Below are 16,507 nucleotides of genomic sequence, written 5' to 3' on the forward strand. Positions count from 1 at the left end.
TTGGTCTTGGTCTCCTGGCCTGATTATTTCACTGTAGCTTGTGTGCAAGGCTAAAGGTTAGAACTAAATCTCAACTTAGCTCTTGGGCTTAGATTCACATAGTTAAATTTTTGGAATTTGTTTCCTTTGCTGTACACAGCTTGGGTCTCTTACTTATGAGCCCTGCTCTCCACATTGTAACTGAGTAATAGGTGACAGCTGGCACCTGTTACTGCTCCAGGGCTAGTTCAGGGGTCCCTGGAATCTATTTTCTTTGGTGCTTCAATCTCAGCCCCCTTGCTCTTCATAGGTATATAAATGCTCCTGCTGACTGGGCTTCTGGCAAGCCCTGACTCAGTGTCCACAGACCTCTCTCTATTTTCCTAAACTGTTCTGAGCTGGAAAAAATTAATCATGGTAATTCTTTCTTGGCTTTGCCCATCAAAATTTAATTTAGTATCGTTTGTAGGCTGTTGTGGAGGGCTTGGACTGGGTGAGCTGGGCAGAAATGCCCTAGACTTTACCCTAGAAGGCAAAAAACAAACCCTCAGGGAGCTTCTCACTAAATATCTCTACACTAGATTACTCTACACTAAAAGTTGGTTTCTTTCTAAAAATCCCTTTCTTTGTGACATTTCAAAGCCTTGATGTGGGCTAGACTAGTTATTTAACAGCTATCTCAAAGTAAGCTTTCTATTAAAGTTTCAGAGAGAGTATGCTGTTCACATTCTCATTACTCTCTTGAGTTTGCTATGTTTTTAGATCGGTTTGAAATGCCATTTTAGAATATACTTTTCTGGCTGTTGATTTGACCATCCTTACCTTGTTCCTCTAAGTAGTCAGACTTTTGAATTTATTTCTAAATCATTCCTCCTACTACATTTTTTTTTTACTTTGTCTTTTACATGTGAAACCTTTTATTCCCCCCTCCTATTTGCTCTCTTTCCTTAACTAATCTCCTGCTAGTATCAGTCCATCTTAGTACCAAGACACCTCTTTAGCTCATTTATTCTTCATCTTTCCTCCAAACTCATATTCCCTTCATTATTTCAGTTATTTCTACAAGAAAATTTTCTCAGGTCACTGAGATTACTTTCACATTCTATAAACATCTAACAGTTTCCCATTGATATCATCATAATCATCATCACTCAAACCACGAAAAGGACTTTGTTTAGGTTTGTGTGATTTAAAATTTTGATTTATAGATAGGGAGTGTAGGGGTTAGGGGGTGGGTCAGACATGCTGGGTTTTATGTAACATTTAGTAGAAACACTTATGACAACTTAATGTAGTCCATAACACTTAGTTTAAATGATGTGACAACTAATTGCCATCAGCCTCCTTAAAAATTTGTAAGTGCTATCAAAAAGCAGGCAATAAATCATGCATTTGTAGTGGAATTTTGGCATCATGGTTTGTGATTCACCCTCCAGAGTATTTATTGAAAAAAGCCAATTAATACTGAATTGCAACATTAGATAATCTGCATCTTTCTTGTAAGCCTACCAAACCATCTTTTTAAACATGAAACAAATCAATAAGATCATATGTGTACAAGCACTTCTTGAACTGTGCAGCAAGGGTGTCTGAATAATGGAAATCTGCTATTTAGGGACTGAAACAGCTGCTTTGCCTTTGTCACTTTGTCAAGGATGCAACTTTACTGAAATGACAAATTAAAGCACAAACACTCTGCTTGGCAACAGTTGGGTCAAAACATTTAAGTCATTAATTAGAAAAGAACCAAGGCAAAAGAAAAAAAGGAATTACACAATTGCACAGTGTTGCAGACTCAACTTCATCTTGTAAAATGCAGCTGAATTCCTTCATGTTAATTTTAATGATGCTTCCAGGAAGAAAAAAAAAGAGAGAAAGACTGCTCTTGAGTCTTGGGGCCTGCCAAGTTTGTCATTTGCAAATAAATCAAAAGACCATCTTTGCTGGAGCAGGAACCAATGAATAGAGTTGCTTTGTCATTCTTTGATAGGCCCCACACTCAAGCCTGCTATTAAAAATGAATGTATTCAAGAGACTCTGCATTAAGAACATAAACAATTAAGGGCACTTGAGATGCTCTGCTAAGAGCTGCCATACAGATACTACAAGAGCTTTCTCATGAGAAAGCAGGCCTCTGCAATCTGCCTTGCCAGTGAGCTGGGCAATTAGTGTTGCTGTTTCTGCCTAAGCAGGCTCTCTGCAGTGTGGGGCATATGGGATTTTGTTTTTAACCCCTCCTTGTTAACAGATAAAGCTGTATGTGAAGGATCTGGAGTTAGAGGACAGACTACATGCAACTGAAGATACCTCCAATAGTAGAATGCTACTGGAGGCTGCCAAAAAATGAAGAGGTGGACTATTAAGAAAAAACAAACAAGCAAGCTGTGGTCATATGCAATTGAGCACTTAGGTTGTGATTCATTGAGCCGTGGGGAGTTTTCAGAAAGATTTCGGGTTTTTAGCATTTGGACATATTTCATCATTGGTATTAAGAAAGGGAGAAAGAAGGATGAAAATTGCTGTCTTCTAACCCTCAATTGAGATTTTCACAGTTGACAAGATCATCCTGGTTACTATTGGTTGGAATTCTTTCCTTGCTGAAGGACCAGAACCGTAGGCATACCCTGCTAAAAGAAACCTCGAAGGGACAATACAAACTAGTTTAGGAGGTGATTATTCACTTTGCCATAAGGCTTCACCATAGGATTTCTTTAAATAGCAAGTCCTTTTGGGCATTTAAAAGTTTGATTTGAGTATATGTATGTTTATATGAATTATTTATTTAACCTTATACTGGATCATCCCTATAAGCACAAGTCATATGTTTTATTTATCTTTCTTCTCTTAAAGTGCTCTTTGTGTTGAATAGAAATTTTTAGGAGTATGCTTGTTCTTTAAAATAAGGTATAGGTTCTTATGGACTATCCTATCATGTCCTGAACAATCTAAGAAGCTTCTGTGACCAAGGAATTAGATTGGCAATGAGAATTGGTGTTTTGAATATCAGTGCTATATCTAAATGTCTGTAGTTAAAAGGGAAGAGGTTTTTTTTTCTTAAAGGGAAGAGAATATAAGAAATTTATTAATGATAAAAATAAAAATATTGTAGCAAGCAGTAAACATTTGCTTGGCCCTTGGGAAAAACATTTGTTGCCCTAAGACTTTTAGTTTATAGAAACTAAAGTTTACTGGGGAAATTCTTATAAGCAATCAAATAATTTTCTACTGAAAAGCTATTTTGGACAAGTGGAATTTTTCATGTGAATTTTTTCATGGAATTTTTTTCATGATAGACCACCCTTTCCCAAATTAACTAATTGGAGATATCTTCAGGTCCAAAGGAAAAAACATTTATTTAGTTTCTGCAGGGAGATGCCCAGACACACACCTGGGAGCCATCCCAATTCCCACCATGTGTTGGTAAACCTGACCACCTTCTAGCTCGTCAGGATTTAAATAACAAAAGACTCAAGCCTTTTCATTGGATAGACTAAAAGGAAGTAACCATTCTTGACCAATGGTCACCAATATTGTCTACTTCCTGTGGATCGAGGTACTTCTTGTAATTTCCTGTCACTGACTTAGGGTCTGACCTTCTGGCTCTGGGAATAGGGATCACGTGACTTAGGAAAACTTCATTCAATCAGTCTCATTCATTCAGAACAATGGCAAAAAGCAGCACAATTTTTTCTCTTGTTTTTCACCTTAGGCCAAGAATTCTGACCACCTATTTTAAAAAATGATCTAATTTAGAACCATAGGGGTATAGATAATTCCATGTTAATTTGTAGTGAACTAACAGCCTTAGAAGAATTTTTTAGAACTGAAATTGGGGTAACTTGGAATTACTCATTTGTTATACAGCAAATGAAACTTAAGGTAATAAAAGCTTAGCTTTTGACCTTTTGATAATCCATGTAGTTTTTTAAGTTACACTACAACTCATACTTTTTCTTTCCTACTCTTCAGGTGATACTTCTCAGGGCTCTTAGGTATAGGGTATAACTCTGGTTTTAGAGGACTTAGAGGTCTAGAAGAGCCAAAACATGCTCCATCACTTTTTAAGCATGTAGTTGGAAGGAAACTTTGGGGTCATTGGATTAGATCCACAAGGGGACTCTCTATAGAGTTCAAATCCTTCTTATTTATCATTTAAAGATAATGAATCCCAGGTAAAGTAAATTGATTGTAAATCTTAAAATGGTATATAAATGAGTGGTTCTTGTAGATGAGAATATGATAGTACTATTATTGAACCAGGTTACAAGGATAGTTAAATGACAAAACTGGGATGACAACCCAGAACTCCTAACCCCCAGGGCAGTATTCTTTCCAATTCACATTGTCAAAATTTGAATTTTTAAAAAAATATTACCAGATAGCTCATCTTAAACCTTTTCCTTTCAATTCTGAGTTTCCACTCCTCTCCTCTGTCCTCTCTCTTTCTTAATTAATATCATCCTTTAATTTTTCCTTCCTCTGTCTCCTAATTTATAGTATGGGCTACTTAATGTTGTCAGACTTGGTGTACTCATATGTAATAACTTGTTTTTTGTTTTTTTCCTTTTAAACTTTGAGCAAGTCACTCCCGTTCTTTGGGACTTAGTTTCCTATCTATAAAGATAGTGAGATTGGCCTAGAGGTTCCTCCAAACTCTTTGAATCTTAAGCTTTTGAATCTTAAGAAACAGGAATCCTTGTTCATATTCCCACATTGAAATTCTGTTAACACATTTAATATATTCATATAATCATGATTTTTAAGACTTGAAGGGATCACAGAAGACATCTTTAACCATTTCATTTTGTAGGTAAGAAACTTGAGTCCCAGAGAACTGAAGTTATTTGCCTGAGATAACTAATTATTAGCAGTTCAGACTAGCTCTCAGGTCTCTTGATTCTTAATCCTGTGGTTTTTCTCACTGCGCTCACAAAGTGTCAAATAGTGATTCTTCAAAACTCTTCCAGTACATTTCTTCCATGAAAGTTTTTTCAGTTTAAACTCAGTTGACTCTGGTTGCTTCAGTTTAATTGCATTCTCTCCTTTAAAATTTTTTACATATTACAGCTGTCACCTTGTCTTGATCTTTGTTTTTCCCCTGTGTTTGAATGTATACATTACACTTTTCTTCCCTTGCAGCATCTAAAAATAGACAAAGGCAAAACTCTGAAGTTTTTTCACTCCCTTCACACCCAAACCTTTACCTTCACACTTACTAATGAACAATTAACAGTTCAGTAAATAAACATGGATAGAACACATTCTATATGGAGAATATTCTATGTAGGTCTATGTTGAAGTTCCAAAGAAATGGAGGATTTGAGTTGTACTCTTCAAGAGATGTGTGGCCACATATGAGATAAGACTAGTCCCTTCTCTGTATTGGAGCTGGTATACCTGCAAGCTTTGCATTTACATTGTTGTCTAAATGTAAGCAATGACAACCCTTCCCCTTTCACACCTAGGTTTTTCAGTGCTCCCAGTGAGGAGACTCCTACTAGGATCAGAGATCAGTAAGTTGCCTAGGGCACTGAAATTAAAAAATTTATGGTCATATAAATCATAAATTTATACATGTAAGTATGTATAAAGAGGATTTTAACAGGTCTTGCTAACTCAAAGCTGGTTACCTGTCCATTAAAGCATGCTGTGTCTCACGCAAAGTTGATATGGTTCTAACTCTGGCATAGAGAAAACTCAAAAAATGTAACTTTAAAATAATATCTTCAAGGTAAATACTAGAAATTTTTTTCTTTTAAGTAAATAATCATGTTAAGGTTTAGATGATAAATTTGGACTAGTATTGTAACTGGCCAGTGAGTTCAAAGTTATTAATTTATCCCAAGCAGTGTGATGGTTAAAAGTAATTAGCCTTAGGGTTTGGGAGTTTAGGGGAGTTGGGGGAATCTGGGCTTATAGCCTACATCCTTTTATCTTCTTATCTTTGTGATCTGGGTAAATGACTTGACCTGAATAAGAGGCAGTTAAATTTCACCTCAGACACCCACTAGTTATGTGACTCTGGACAAGTCACATGTTTGCCTCAATTTACTCATCTGTAAAATGAGGGTAGTAATAGCATCTACCATTTGGATTGTGAAGATAAAATGAGATCTTATTTGTAGAGCACTTTGCATAATACCTGGAATATCTTAAGTGCTATATAAATATTAACAACTACTGATTCTACTACTACTACTACACCTAAATCTACAACTACTATATTCCACTGAAGCCACATTTCTTTCATCTGAAAAATGAAGATAAGTTAGTATTTACCTTAATATAGCTCATTCCCCTTCAAGTTCAGCAGAGTAATTGATACATAAAACAATACATTCCATTCAAAATATTGACTAGTATTTTGTATGCTTCATTTGTAAGGGACCATACTTAAGACATCATATGTGTTATGTGTACATGGGTAGTATGTGCATGGAGATGTGCATGTTTGCATTTTCAAGTAGCAAGCATTTTCAAGCATTTGTCTTCAAAATTCTTTGGAAAGAGAAATTGTGCCTCTAATTTCCTTTTGTGCCATGTCTTTAGCCCAATATTAAATAAACACACATGTGCATGCATGTATATTATGTATGTAATTCAAGTCATGGTAATTTGATGATTCCTATTAAAATAATACCTAACAATCTGGCCTTGTTAGATTTGTAAATCTAGAATTCTAGATTTACAAATCCTGTGTATTTACATATCCTGTGTTTTGTGTATTTGATGCATATGGTCTTATATCTCATTGAAATAGAGGAGAGAAAGCAAGTCTGATTGTTAAGGCTCTCTTCTCCCTGCGGCACAGCCTCTGAATTATGATGAATTCATCCTTGAATGTGTTTTTATTGCCCAAGCTTCTCTCTAGGTGTTTCTCTCAGCTCCCATAGATTGAACCTTTATGTGGACGATTCACAGAATCAAACCAATAGATTTCTTGAATCTTAGTCTTCCCTTTGAGCTTTTAGTCCCACATCCCCCAGCCTCTTTTGAATATTTTAAACAGTCTGTCTCAGAGATAACTTAAATGCTGTATGACCAAAGTTGAATTTGTCTTTTTCCCTAACTTTTCCCCTTTTCCATACTTATCTCTTTATGACACAGTTACCACCATCCTTCCATTTTCCTGCGTTCATAAGCTTAACATTATCCCCTCTCTTCTGATTGTTGCACCATCCTCTTAATTGTTCTCCTGGAATCAAGTCTTTCTCAGCTCCAGTCCATCCTACACACTGCCACTAAAGTAATTTTCCCTTGAGCTTAGATGTGATCATGTGACTCCTTTATTCAACCAACTCCAGTGGCTTCCTGTTGGGCTTCTAGGTTAAAATATAACCTTCTCTTTTTAGCTTTTATAGCCCTATGCAGCCTGACCCCAGCCTTTCTTTTCAGTCTTATTAGGGGCTATTCTGACTCTCTCATTCTTTGATCTAACCAAACGGCCCATCTCTGTCTTCTTGAATGATTCTTCATCTCCTTAATTTTGCACCGACCATACCATATGCCTCAGATTTCTTATCTTTCTACTACTAAGAACACATTACTAATGCACTTCCCTCAAACTTATCTTGTATCTAACTACTAGAAAGAATTTTCTCTTTCTTCTCCTAACTTATGCTCTATCCATTTATATTTGTACTTGCAACTTCTGTTAGAACGGAAACTTCTTGTTTGAGTGTAGAAATTGTATCATTTCTTGAACTTATTTCCTTAATGCTTAACAAAATGCCATGTATACAGTAGGTACTTAATATGTACTTGTTGTTTAATTGATTGTAATTCTCAGGTTTAGTCTTGAATTATTATAAAGATAAAATAGAGATTCTTCATCACTGTAGATAGATATTCCAAGGAGTCCACCAATACATTTTAAGGGATCCATAAAATTTGATGGGAATAAAAATCACATCTTTATATCCATATAATTGATTTCCTTTAAAATCCTATGGATTTTATTCGATGTCTATAAAAGAATTACTCTGAGAAGTCCATAGGCTTCAAACTAAATTATCAGAGTGTTAAGAATGCTTGAGTGAAGATCTCATGTCAACAATATTTTTCCAATTTTTTGCATTTTAATATATATTTTATTTATTTCATTTAAGTATTTCCTATCTAAAAATTTTATTTTATTTAAAAAAAAATGTGCATTTTTCTTCTCTTCCTTAGTTCCTCCCTCACTCCTTGAGAAAACAGACATCATTTATACATATGAACTCATGAAAAGCGTTTCCATATTAGCCATATCTCAAAAGAAAACACTTATCTCCTTCGTCTCCAAATTTAAAATTATGCTTCAATCTTCGTGGATAGTTCATCAGTACTCTCTTTGGAAGTGGATAGCAATTCAGAAAGCCTTGAAATCTCACTCAAGTTGTCCTCAGCCAGCTGGAAAAATGTATCAAATTTATTTAGGTTATTTACTTGTTTTTTAAAAATAATATTTATAAAGCATTTAATTATGTGCCTTACATGTAATAGCCACTTAATTTTTTTCTTTTGTGGAGAGTGGGGGTGTGGTTAGGGAGAGAAAGAAACATAATCATAATCAGCTCCTGCCATGACGCAGATGGTTACTGGACTGACAACTGGACGCCAAAAAACCTGCATTGCCCCACTAACTAGATATTTTATTATCTCTGGGCCTAGTTTCCTCATCTGTAAAATGAAGTGGCTAGACTACATAAGAAGTGTAAGCTCATTTACAATAATTCTAATCTCAAGAATAATTTAACTTGCTTTGGTTTCTCCAATACAGCTTTGGAGGAACATGTTTACAAGAATAATAGTGGTATTTTAAATTGGATTCACACTTGCCTAAAGACTGACAATATTGGTAGTAGGATCCACATTGATAAGTAACAAATGTTTTTGGCCTTATTTGATGAACTTCAATCTCAAATTAAGTGGATTTTGATAAGTTACTGAAGAACAAGGTTCATAGGAGAGAATGTGGTGTTAGATTCATTTTCCAAATAGTCTTATTCCACAGGTCAGAACCTTAAATAAAATTTTACATTAGATTTGCAATTCCTAAAATTGAGAATACTCGATTTATTAATGATTGACTCCATAGGCGAGATTTATTGCTTAGAGTTTTAGACATTAAAAAAAACTTGACCTTTTCCCTACTTTTTGGTAGCACCCTGGGGGTCTTGTGTTACCTCAAGGGATACCATAAAAATTGTCAGACTGAAAAACTTATGTGATTTATAGTTCATTTTAAAATATGTTGATACCACATTTCATACTTATAAACTGTGAAATCAGACACAATAGTCCTTAATTCTGAAAATGTTGGCAATCATTTGGTTAAGTAAGCCAGATATATTCAATCTGCTTGTGCAGTCTTTAGACATTAACCATTTGTTAGTACAAAATAGTGAGAGTTAGCAAATCATGAATATAGCATTCTCAAGTCTACTATTATCTAATTAAGAAACCATTAAGCCATCTAAACTATAATAGCTCAGTTTATCCTTCTGTAAAGTGGGATTAAGTTCAGCTACCCACTTACCTCATTAGTAGGTTATAAAGATTAATGATGCAACTTTGTAAGGCATTTTTAGATCCTCAAATTAAGAAAGGTTATAGAAGCACAAAGTATTTGGGAATATGAGCTTTCTTAGAAAGTGGTTGTTGTTGTTTTTTTTTTAATCTAATACCAAGTAGCCTAATTTTTATTTTTTTCCCTCTTATCTCTACAGACTGAAATCGCCAAGAGATTGAATACAATTTGTGCACAAGTCATCCCATTTCTGTCTCAGGAAGTAAGTAAAACTGTTCAGCTGTTAAAGTGCAATTATGTTGCTTCTCTGTTTGCAAATTAGCTAGTTTTAAGATGTTAATTTTATCACAACGCACAAGTGTGAAGAACATCTGTTACAGCTGAAGTGTGCAAACCCCCTGCTATTCGGTTGAACAGATCTGAGGGCAAGCTGCAGAACTGGCGACAATAGCTCAACTTCAAATTAATTCTTTTCAGAAGAAAACTGCAAAATGACTATCAAGATAAAGCTTTTTTTTTTCTTTGAGCAGCAGTAGTAACTACTGATCACTCAAGTGTTCTTCATTTTTTTTTTAAATTAAAAAAAAGTTTGTCTTCTGATGTTAATTATAAAAACCTTTTGTTTCTGCATTGTAGGAAATGACTATACAATTTACTAAATCCCAGGTTGAACTTTAATGTTAAAGTGAATAATGCAACAATTATAATAATAACTCACTTTTATGTAGTTGTAATGTTTACAAGGTAAACTGGAAATTGTCATGTGAAAGATACTAGGTGCCAAGGTTCCATTTGTGACTCTATCATTTTATTGTCTTTCTGATCTTGGGAAGTCACTTTAACTCTTAAGTGTCAGTTTGGTAGGAGGGAGTTGGGTCTGGTTGGTAATGGTTCAATATGGTTCCATCTAGATGAGCATCTTCCTTGTAAGTCATAGGTCTTTATAGATGTACTTACACACACACACACACACACACATACACACACACACACACACACTAATGTGATCTATTCCCAAAATTAAAATGATTATGGAGATAGAGATGAATATATAGTTATCCTCTTTTGGAAAGTAAGGGCAGGAGGAGATAAGAATGAGAAGACAGTCCAAATAAAGTAACTTTTAAAAGCTGAAAGTAGATTTAAGCGTTCTTACAACATGTTGCTTTAGGCTTTAATTCTTGTATCTTTGAATACTTAAATTTGCCCTTTTAAAATCTGCTTCTTGGCTTCAAGTTTTTATATTTAGACTGATGAAGTAAAGCTCACTGTGTGGGTAGGACGTTTTTACTTCTGCCCAATGTTTCATACATGTTTTGTGTTTATGTAATTTATTTTAGGGCTTCAGAATATTCTTGCTTTGGGGAAACTCAAAAGTTAGAAAAGAGTATAAGAAGTAATTAGGTGACATCATGGATAGAATGTTGGCTTTGAGCAAGTCATTTAACTTTGTCTGCTTTAGTTTCCTCATCTGTAAAATAAGTAAAATGACAGCACCTATCTCTCCCCTACGCCAAAGTTGTTATAAAGACCTAATAAGATTACATATAAAGTTCTTTGCAGATTTTAAAGCACTATATATAGGTGCTAGTAATCATCATTATTTCCCCTTACCATCCACTGTCTAGCCCAACCTCAACAAGAATCCTTCCTGTGATATTTTTCCCGAAGTGTTCCTCCAGCCTGTGCTTTAGTGAGGGAAGGATCGAAACCAGCTATTTCCAGAAGTAATCAATTCCACTGTTGCATAGCTGTCATTGGAAAATTTTCCTTAGACTGAGCCCAAATCTGCATCTTTGTAACTTCCAATCATTTTTGGCTTTTCAGACCAAATACTGCTACTTTTTTTTTAGGACACATCCCTTCAAATGCATGGATACATCTATCATGTTCCCCTTCGAGTTGTCGTTTCTTTCGACTCAACATCCTCAGCTCTTTTTTACTCCCCCTCATATAACATAATCTTGAGAACTGTTATTCTTGTAAAGTTTTCCAATTTATCAGTGTCCATAAAGTATCCCTCACTGAAAACAATACACTAGTTGAAGTCTGACTGGGAAAGAGTATAATGAGTAATTAATCACTTTTATATTCATTCAGTCATTAAAAACCACATCTTTGTTCTTTTGTGATAAATTTCTTTCTTAGCCTCCTCTTCATTTTGTACTTGTAAAATTAATTTTTTGAGCCCAAGTGTGGGATTTTACATTTATGCCTTGAAATTTCATGACAGTTGAGTCATTCTTAGTGTTTTGACATCTTTCTCACATACTGATCTAAAAAATCATAAACAGGCAACAGAAAACTTGGTAGCCCGTAGTATTTGGTGAAATATTTAACTCTTAAAATAAAGTGGTTAATTTTAGGTTCCCTCTGCCCTAATGCTTTGCATTTATTTTACATGTATTAAAACAATATCTAGGAGAGAGAGTCTAGCCTATAAGGATGGTGTGGTTCACTTAACATCTCTGCCTTTACTCTTCTACATTTAGCAAGTGTTTCTTGTTTACTTTCCCCATTCTTCAAGATTTTAGGAAGAAACAAGTAGAATTTTTGACTTACTTATCTTAACCTTGCTTTCTGTTCTTTCTTCCAAAGCATCAGCAACAAGTGGCTCAAGCAGTTGAACGTGCCAAACAAGTGACCATGGCTGAGTTGAATGCCATCATCGGGGTACGTGGTCTTCCAGGGCTCCCTCCTACAGTGTGTATAACCAGCTTTCATTTCTTATTGATTGCTAGTTTACTGTAAAGATTTTTTTGATGTCTGATGTTATTGTATAGATGATAGGTGTTTTTATAGACTCGTATTTTTGGTGAAGGGAAGGAGAAGGAGAAGGAAAGAAAACCTTATTTTGTTTTGGCACAAAGAATGATTCGTTCCCCGCTCCCATGCAGTATTCATTCATTGCATTAGCAATAACAAGACTTTTAGTATTGTGTTAATTAAACAAAAGGTTCCAGATTGGTAGCCTTTTAAATGTTTTTTTTTTTTTTTTCCTTTCCTCCTATGGTATTGGGATCACAGTGAGGCTAAGTCTGAGCTTTATATTGCTTCAGTTCATTTAGTTATCTTTGCTTTTGCCTTCTGCTTTTGAAAGTACTTGGAACCTGTATAACTATTCACCCTTCTTCCTCTTTCTTTCTTGTACAACTTTCATGAATTTTAAAGGGGCACACCAGTGAAAAGAAATTTCTTTTGCTTTTGAAGAAGTGTTAATTGTCTGACATAGTGTTCTAATAGCCTTTCACTGAGTTTTTGATTTTAAATATGCTGAGATCAGTTAATACTCCTTGCTTGTGACTGGTTGTCAATCACAGGTCATTGGCTGTGCATTAATGAACTTGGTGAACCGTACATTCCTTCCACTGCATGAGTCCTTCCCCTCTACCCCACTCCCGACACAGAGTCTCCAGAATGTTTCTCATGTTTTCTGCCCTTCCAGTCTAAGTGAAAGAAGTAGCCGAAACAAGGAGCCGTCCTTTCTGATTTTATTCATATTGTGATCGCCCCGAGCGGATTCAAATTACTCATTTATCAATTTATGTTAATTGCTTGTGAGAAGATGCCCTGCTGGTCTTTATGGTTCCCTCAGACACTTTGTAATGATAATTAGACATGCTGCTCTACGGATTAGCAGTGCCATAGTCCAATGACGTTTGCAGACAATGGGACCAGTTGATCCATCTGTGCTTAAAATTACATCCCAACTGGAGATGGAGAAAAAACATAAGAGCCAGGGAGGATTAAAAGAATGAGCCTCAGCTTGAAAATTCTCCTTTCATCAGTTTCTCAATTGCAGATCTGCAGTCAGTTTGCCCGTGGTAAGCTATTGGCAGTCAATTAGGTGAAATAAACTGGGAGGGTGACCTTCATTCCCTTTTAATAGCTTTTTCCTCCCTGAAATGGGGAGCTTCAGTGGATTTTCAGCTTAAATTTTATTCAAGCTGCTTTATTACACTTGACAGCTTAGCTCTGCATAAACAATCCCCCTTTCCCCAAATCCAAGCCCTGCCCCCCCCCCCCACCTCAGTATCACATTTTGACTGTTACTTAGTTGACTCTAATCACATTCAACCAAAAAAAACCACAATTACATCTACATTTGTCTGCAACCTTCTGTACCTTTTTTTGAGGAATGAATTTCTTTATTCTGGAGTTCAAATCAGATCTTCATATGGAGCTCTAGTATGTACAATGCTTGATTTTTGGAGAGAATAAGTATTTACATAGTGCCTACTATGTGTCAAGTATTAAGCTAAGCCTTTTATAGATATCTCAAAGAATAATAGTAAATTCTACTTGTACTTTGATCATAACTTCTTTTAAAAAAGAAAGAATTTATTTTGATTAAAACAATATACAGGCAAGGAATTCTCCAAGTATGGAGTGTATCACATTGGTTTTCCTGTAATATTTGTATGTTTCAGTATAACATATTTATAATAAAGCTTTTTAATAGATTCCTAAACTTATAGAATCTCCTTTCATTTCACTCTCAGAAAATAGTGATCTTGAACTTAAGCCTCCCCTCCAAATAACAATGTCAGAAGTTCTTTTAAAGTGGGGTTCTAATAGTTGTTACCTGAATTATTTTGTTCTGGAAAAGTTACTGTTTCATTAAAAGAGTATGGTAGCATAGAAAAACTAGATTAGTTAAGTGTAGGTCATCTCAAGCCTCTTGACAGCCAGATGTCTTAAACAGACTTAGCAATCAAATCTTTTATAACTGATCATTTTAAGTATGTATTAATTTGTCAGAGGGATCTTTTTATAGTTGGATGTGATCAATAATGATCCTTTCCTAAAGTGTAAGTTTCATGCTCTGACATATGCTTGATTTTACTTGAAAGGGATTGTGTGCATCCTGGAAAATCGGAGTAGCATAAAATTGGGTTGACAATTCAGTAGACCTTTGCACCCCATTCATTGAACATGCAGTGTGTCAACCTGTCTCCCCAGAGGGGAGGAGGCATCAGGAGGCTGTCTGTTCCTACAAGCAGCAGCTGTACACCAAAGTAAATGCAGCCTGGTTTGATAGCAGCTGTCAGTATTGTTCAGGGACCTGACTTAGTGTAAAGAACAATAGAAGGGGCCATGCCCTTAAACTGCATCGTCTTTCAGGCTAAGAAAAGAAATAGTAATTTAACGGTTTAGACATCTATTACAAGTGTGAAAGATCATGAAAGAGTCCTCTTTAAAATGCAAATCGCTGAGAAAATTCTCAGTTTAAGACACAATCAGTGAACTTAGGTCTCCGCAGTGCTAAAGATGTTAGTCTAAGGTAAGCTGGGGTGGAGGTGGGGGGGAGGGGAGGAGTTAGAGGAATAAAGATTAGGTTTTCTTAAGAATAGAAAACTTCACCTGGCTAAGCATCTCTGTATTCTTGTGTCCTTAATGCTTGGATCCAAAACTAGGCACTCTGGGGATAAGGGAAGTTATTTAATTTTTCTTATTAGTTGATTTAAAGTACAAGTTAATTTCTCTTCGAAATAAACTCAGTTCTTATAGCTGGGGCAATTGTGTTAATTTGTTTTTTATTGTTAATCTTTTCTCACTTTCTGTGTAAAGAGAAAGGGAGAGGGAGAGAGACAGGGAAGGAGAGAGCAGAGAGAATAAAGAAGGAGAGAGAGGCAAGGGGAGGAGTGGAGAAAAAGAGAGAGAGATTTGAAGTTTTATATTCAGTACTTTGTTTTTCTGTTCTTGGCTTTGACCATTTCAGTGGTGAGGGAGAGAAAGCAAATTCGATGGCCTCAGTAGAATAATGATTGCATATTTACCTGTTGAATGCTGCTTTTAAAAAGCTATTTGTTATTAAATGGGTTGTGTTCTTGTAACCATAAAAGGGCTATTTAATAATACAGAGTACTTAATGAACTCAGGGTTTGGTCTGGTTTGACACACAAACCACCAGGGCCTTAGAAAAACAAGATGAGCTGAGGGAAATGAATATATATGAATATGAGCACTTGAGTATCAGATTTCCACAGGCAGTCCTCACACTTAGTGGGTTATTATTCCTGGAAGAACTGCTTTAAGCTTGGTATAAGTCAAATCTAAATTATTTCGTAGAAGCATCAGTAAGATGGGGGTTATATACCCAACTGATATTCAGTTCTTTATAAGATGACTACAGACATATATAAAGGAAGTTGGCTTACATAAGAAATAGTGAATTATACTTGAAGTCAGGAAGATCGAAGTTCAAATTCAGCCTTAAACATTTATTCTTTATATAATCTTGAGCAAATTTAACCTCACTTATCGTTGATTTCCTCCCTAGCAGATTAAGAGTATTAATAGAACTAATCTCATAGGGTTGGAAGATCAAAGAAAAACCCAAACTATTTACAAACCTTAAAGCAAAATATGTTTGTCCAACTTAAATTGTAATAAAATTTTTTTGCACCTGGGCCGAGGAGTAATAAACAGGTCTTCCATTAGAGGTTAGGGAAGTAGTAGAGAAGGTTGGCAGGGGAGGAGCTCTCCTCAGCCTGCCATCTGGTACCTTCCTTTTTAAACTAATTGTTACTGATAACTAGCTGCTAAGCTCTGTTTTTATGTTGTTGAAGAACTGCACATTTCAGTCTTCTCTAATTGGATATCCTGGGCAAAGTGACAGTCACCTTTCACTTAGTCATCTCTGTGGCTTTAACCCAACAACTCTCTTCCCCTCCCCTTGATGATGTTAGCACATTGCATCCAAAAACTTGCAGCAGAATAGAATGCTGGTTCTTGGAATCAAGAGACCTGTGTTTAAATTCCATTGCTAATTTCAGGCTCTTTGATAAGGAAGAAATCATTTCACCTCCCCAGTGTGTTTTCTTATCTGATTAAAATAGAGATATTAGTATTTGTACTATCTACCTTCAAGGGTCCTTGTAAAAAACACTTTTTAAACTTTTAGTGATATATAAATGTGAGTCTATATTTTGGCTAATTAACTATTCTTAGACTTTCCCAGCCTAATGATTATCACTGCACTATTCAATCTGACCTTCCTTCTCACATGATTCC

At 35.5% G+C, this 16,507-nt stretch overlaps 1 protein-coding gene across 10 annotated transcripts in view; it reads left to right on the plus strand.

Annotated features, from left to right (window-relative positions):
• The window catches only part of LOC127541238 (transducin-like enhancer protein 1), a 116,501-nt gene that overhangs the window by 22,337 nt on the left and 77,657 nt on the right, over window positions 1-16,507 (plus strand). For 5 of the 10 annotated variants that reach the window (XM_051966478.1, XM_051966486.1, XM_051966468.1 and 2 more), the window contains exons 5-6: window positions 9,690-9,752; window positions 12,089-12,193. In XM_051966478.1, the coding sequence (XP_051822438.1) occupies window positions 9,690-9,752; window positions 12,089-12,193 (168 nt within the window). The remainder of the gene's footprint in view (window positions 1-9,689; window positions 9,753-12,088; window positions 12,194-16,507) is intronic. The other 5 variants (XM_051966500.1, XM_051966493.1, XM_051966531.1 and 2 more) reach the window with 1 other exon arrangement.

The sequence above is a fragment of the Antechinus flavipes genome, chromosome 1 (genome assembly GCF_016432865.1).
Source record: "Antechinus flavipes isolate AdamAnt ecotype Samford, QLD, Australia chromosome 1, AdamAnt_v2, whole genome shotgun sequence".
Classification (NCBI taxonomy): domain Eukaryota; kingdom Metazoa; phylum Chordata; class Mammalia; order Dasyuromorphia; family Dasyuridae; genus Antechinus; species Antechinus flavipes.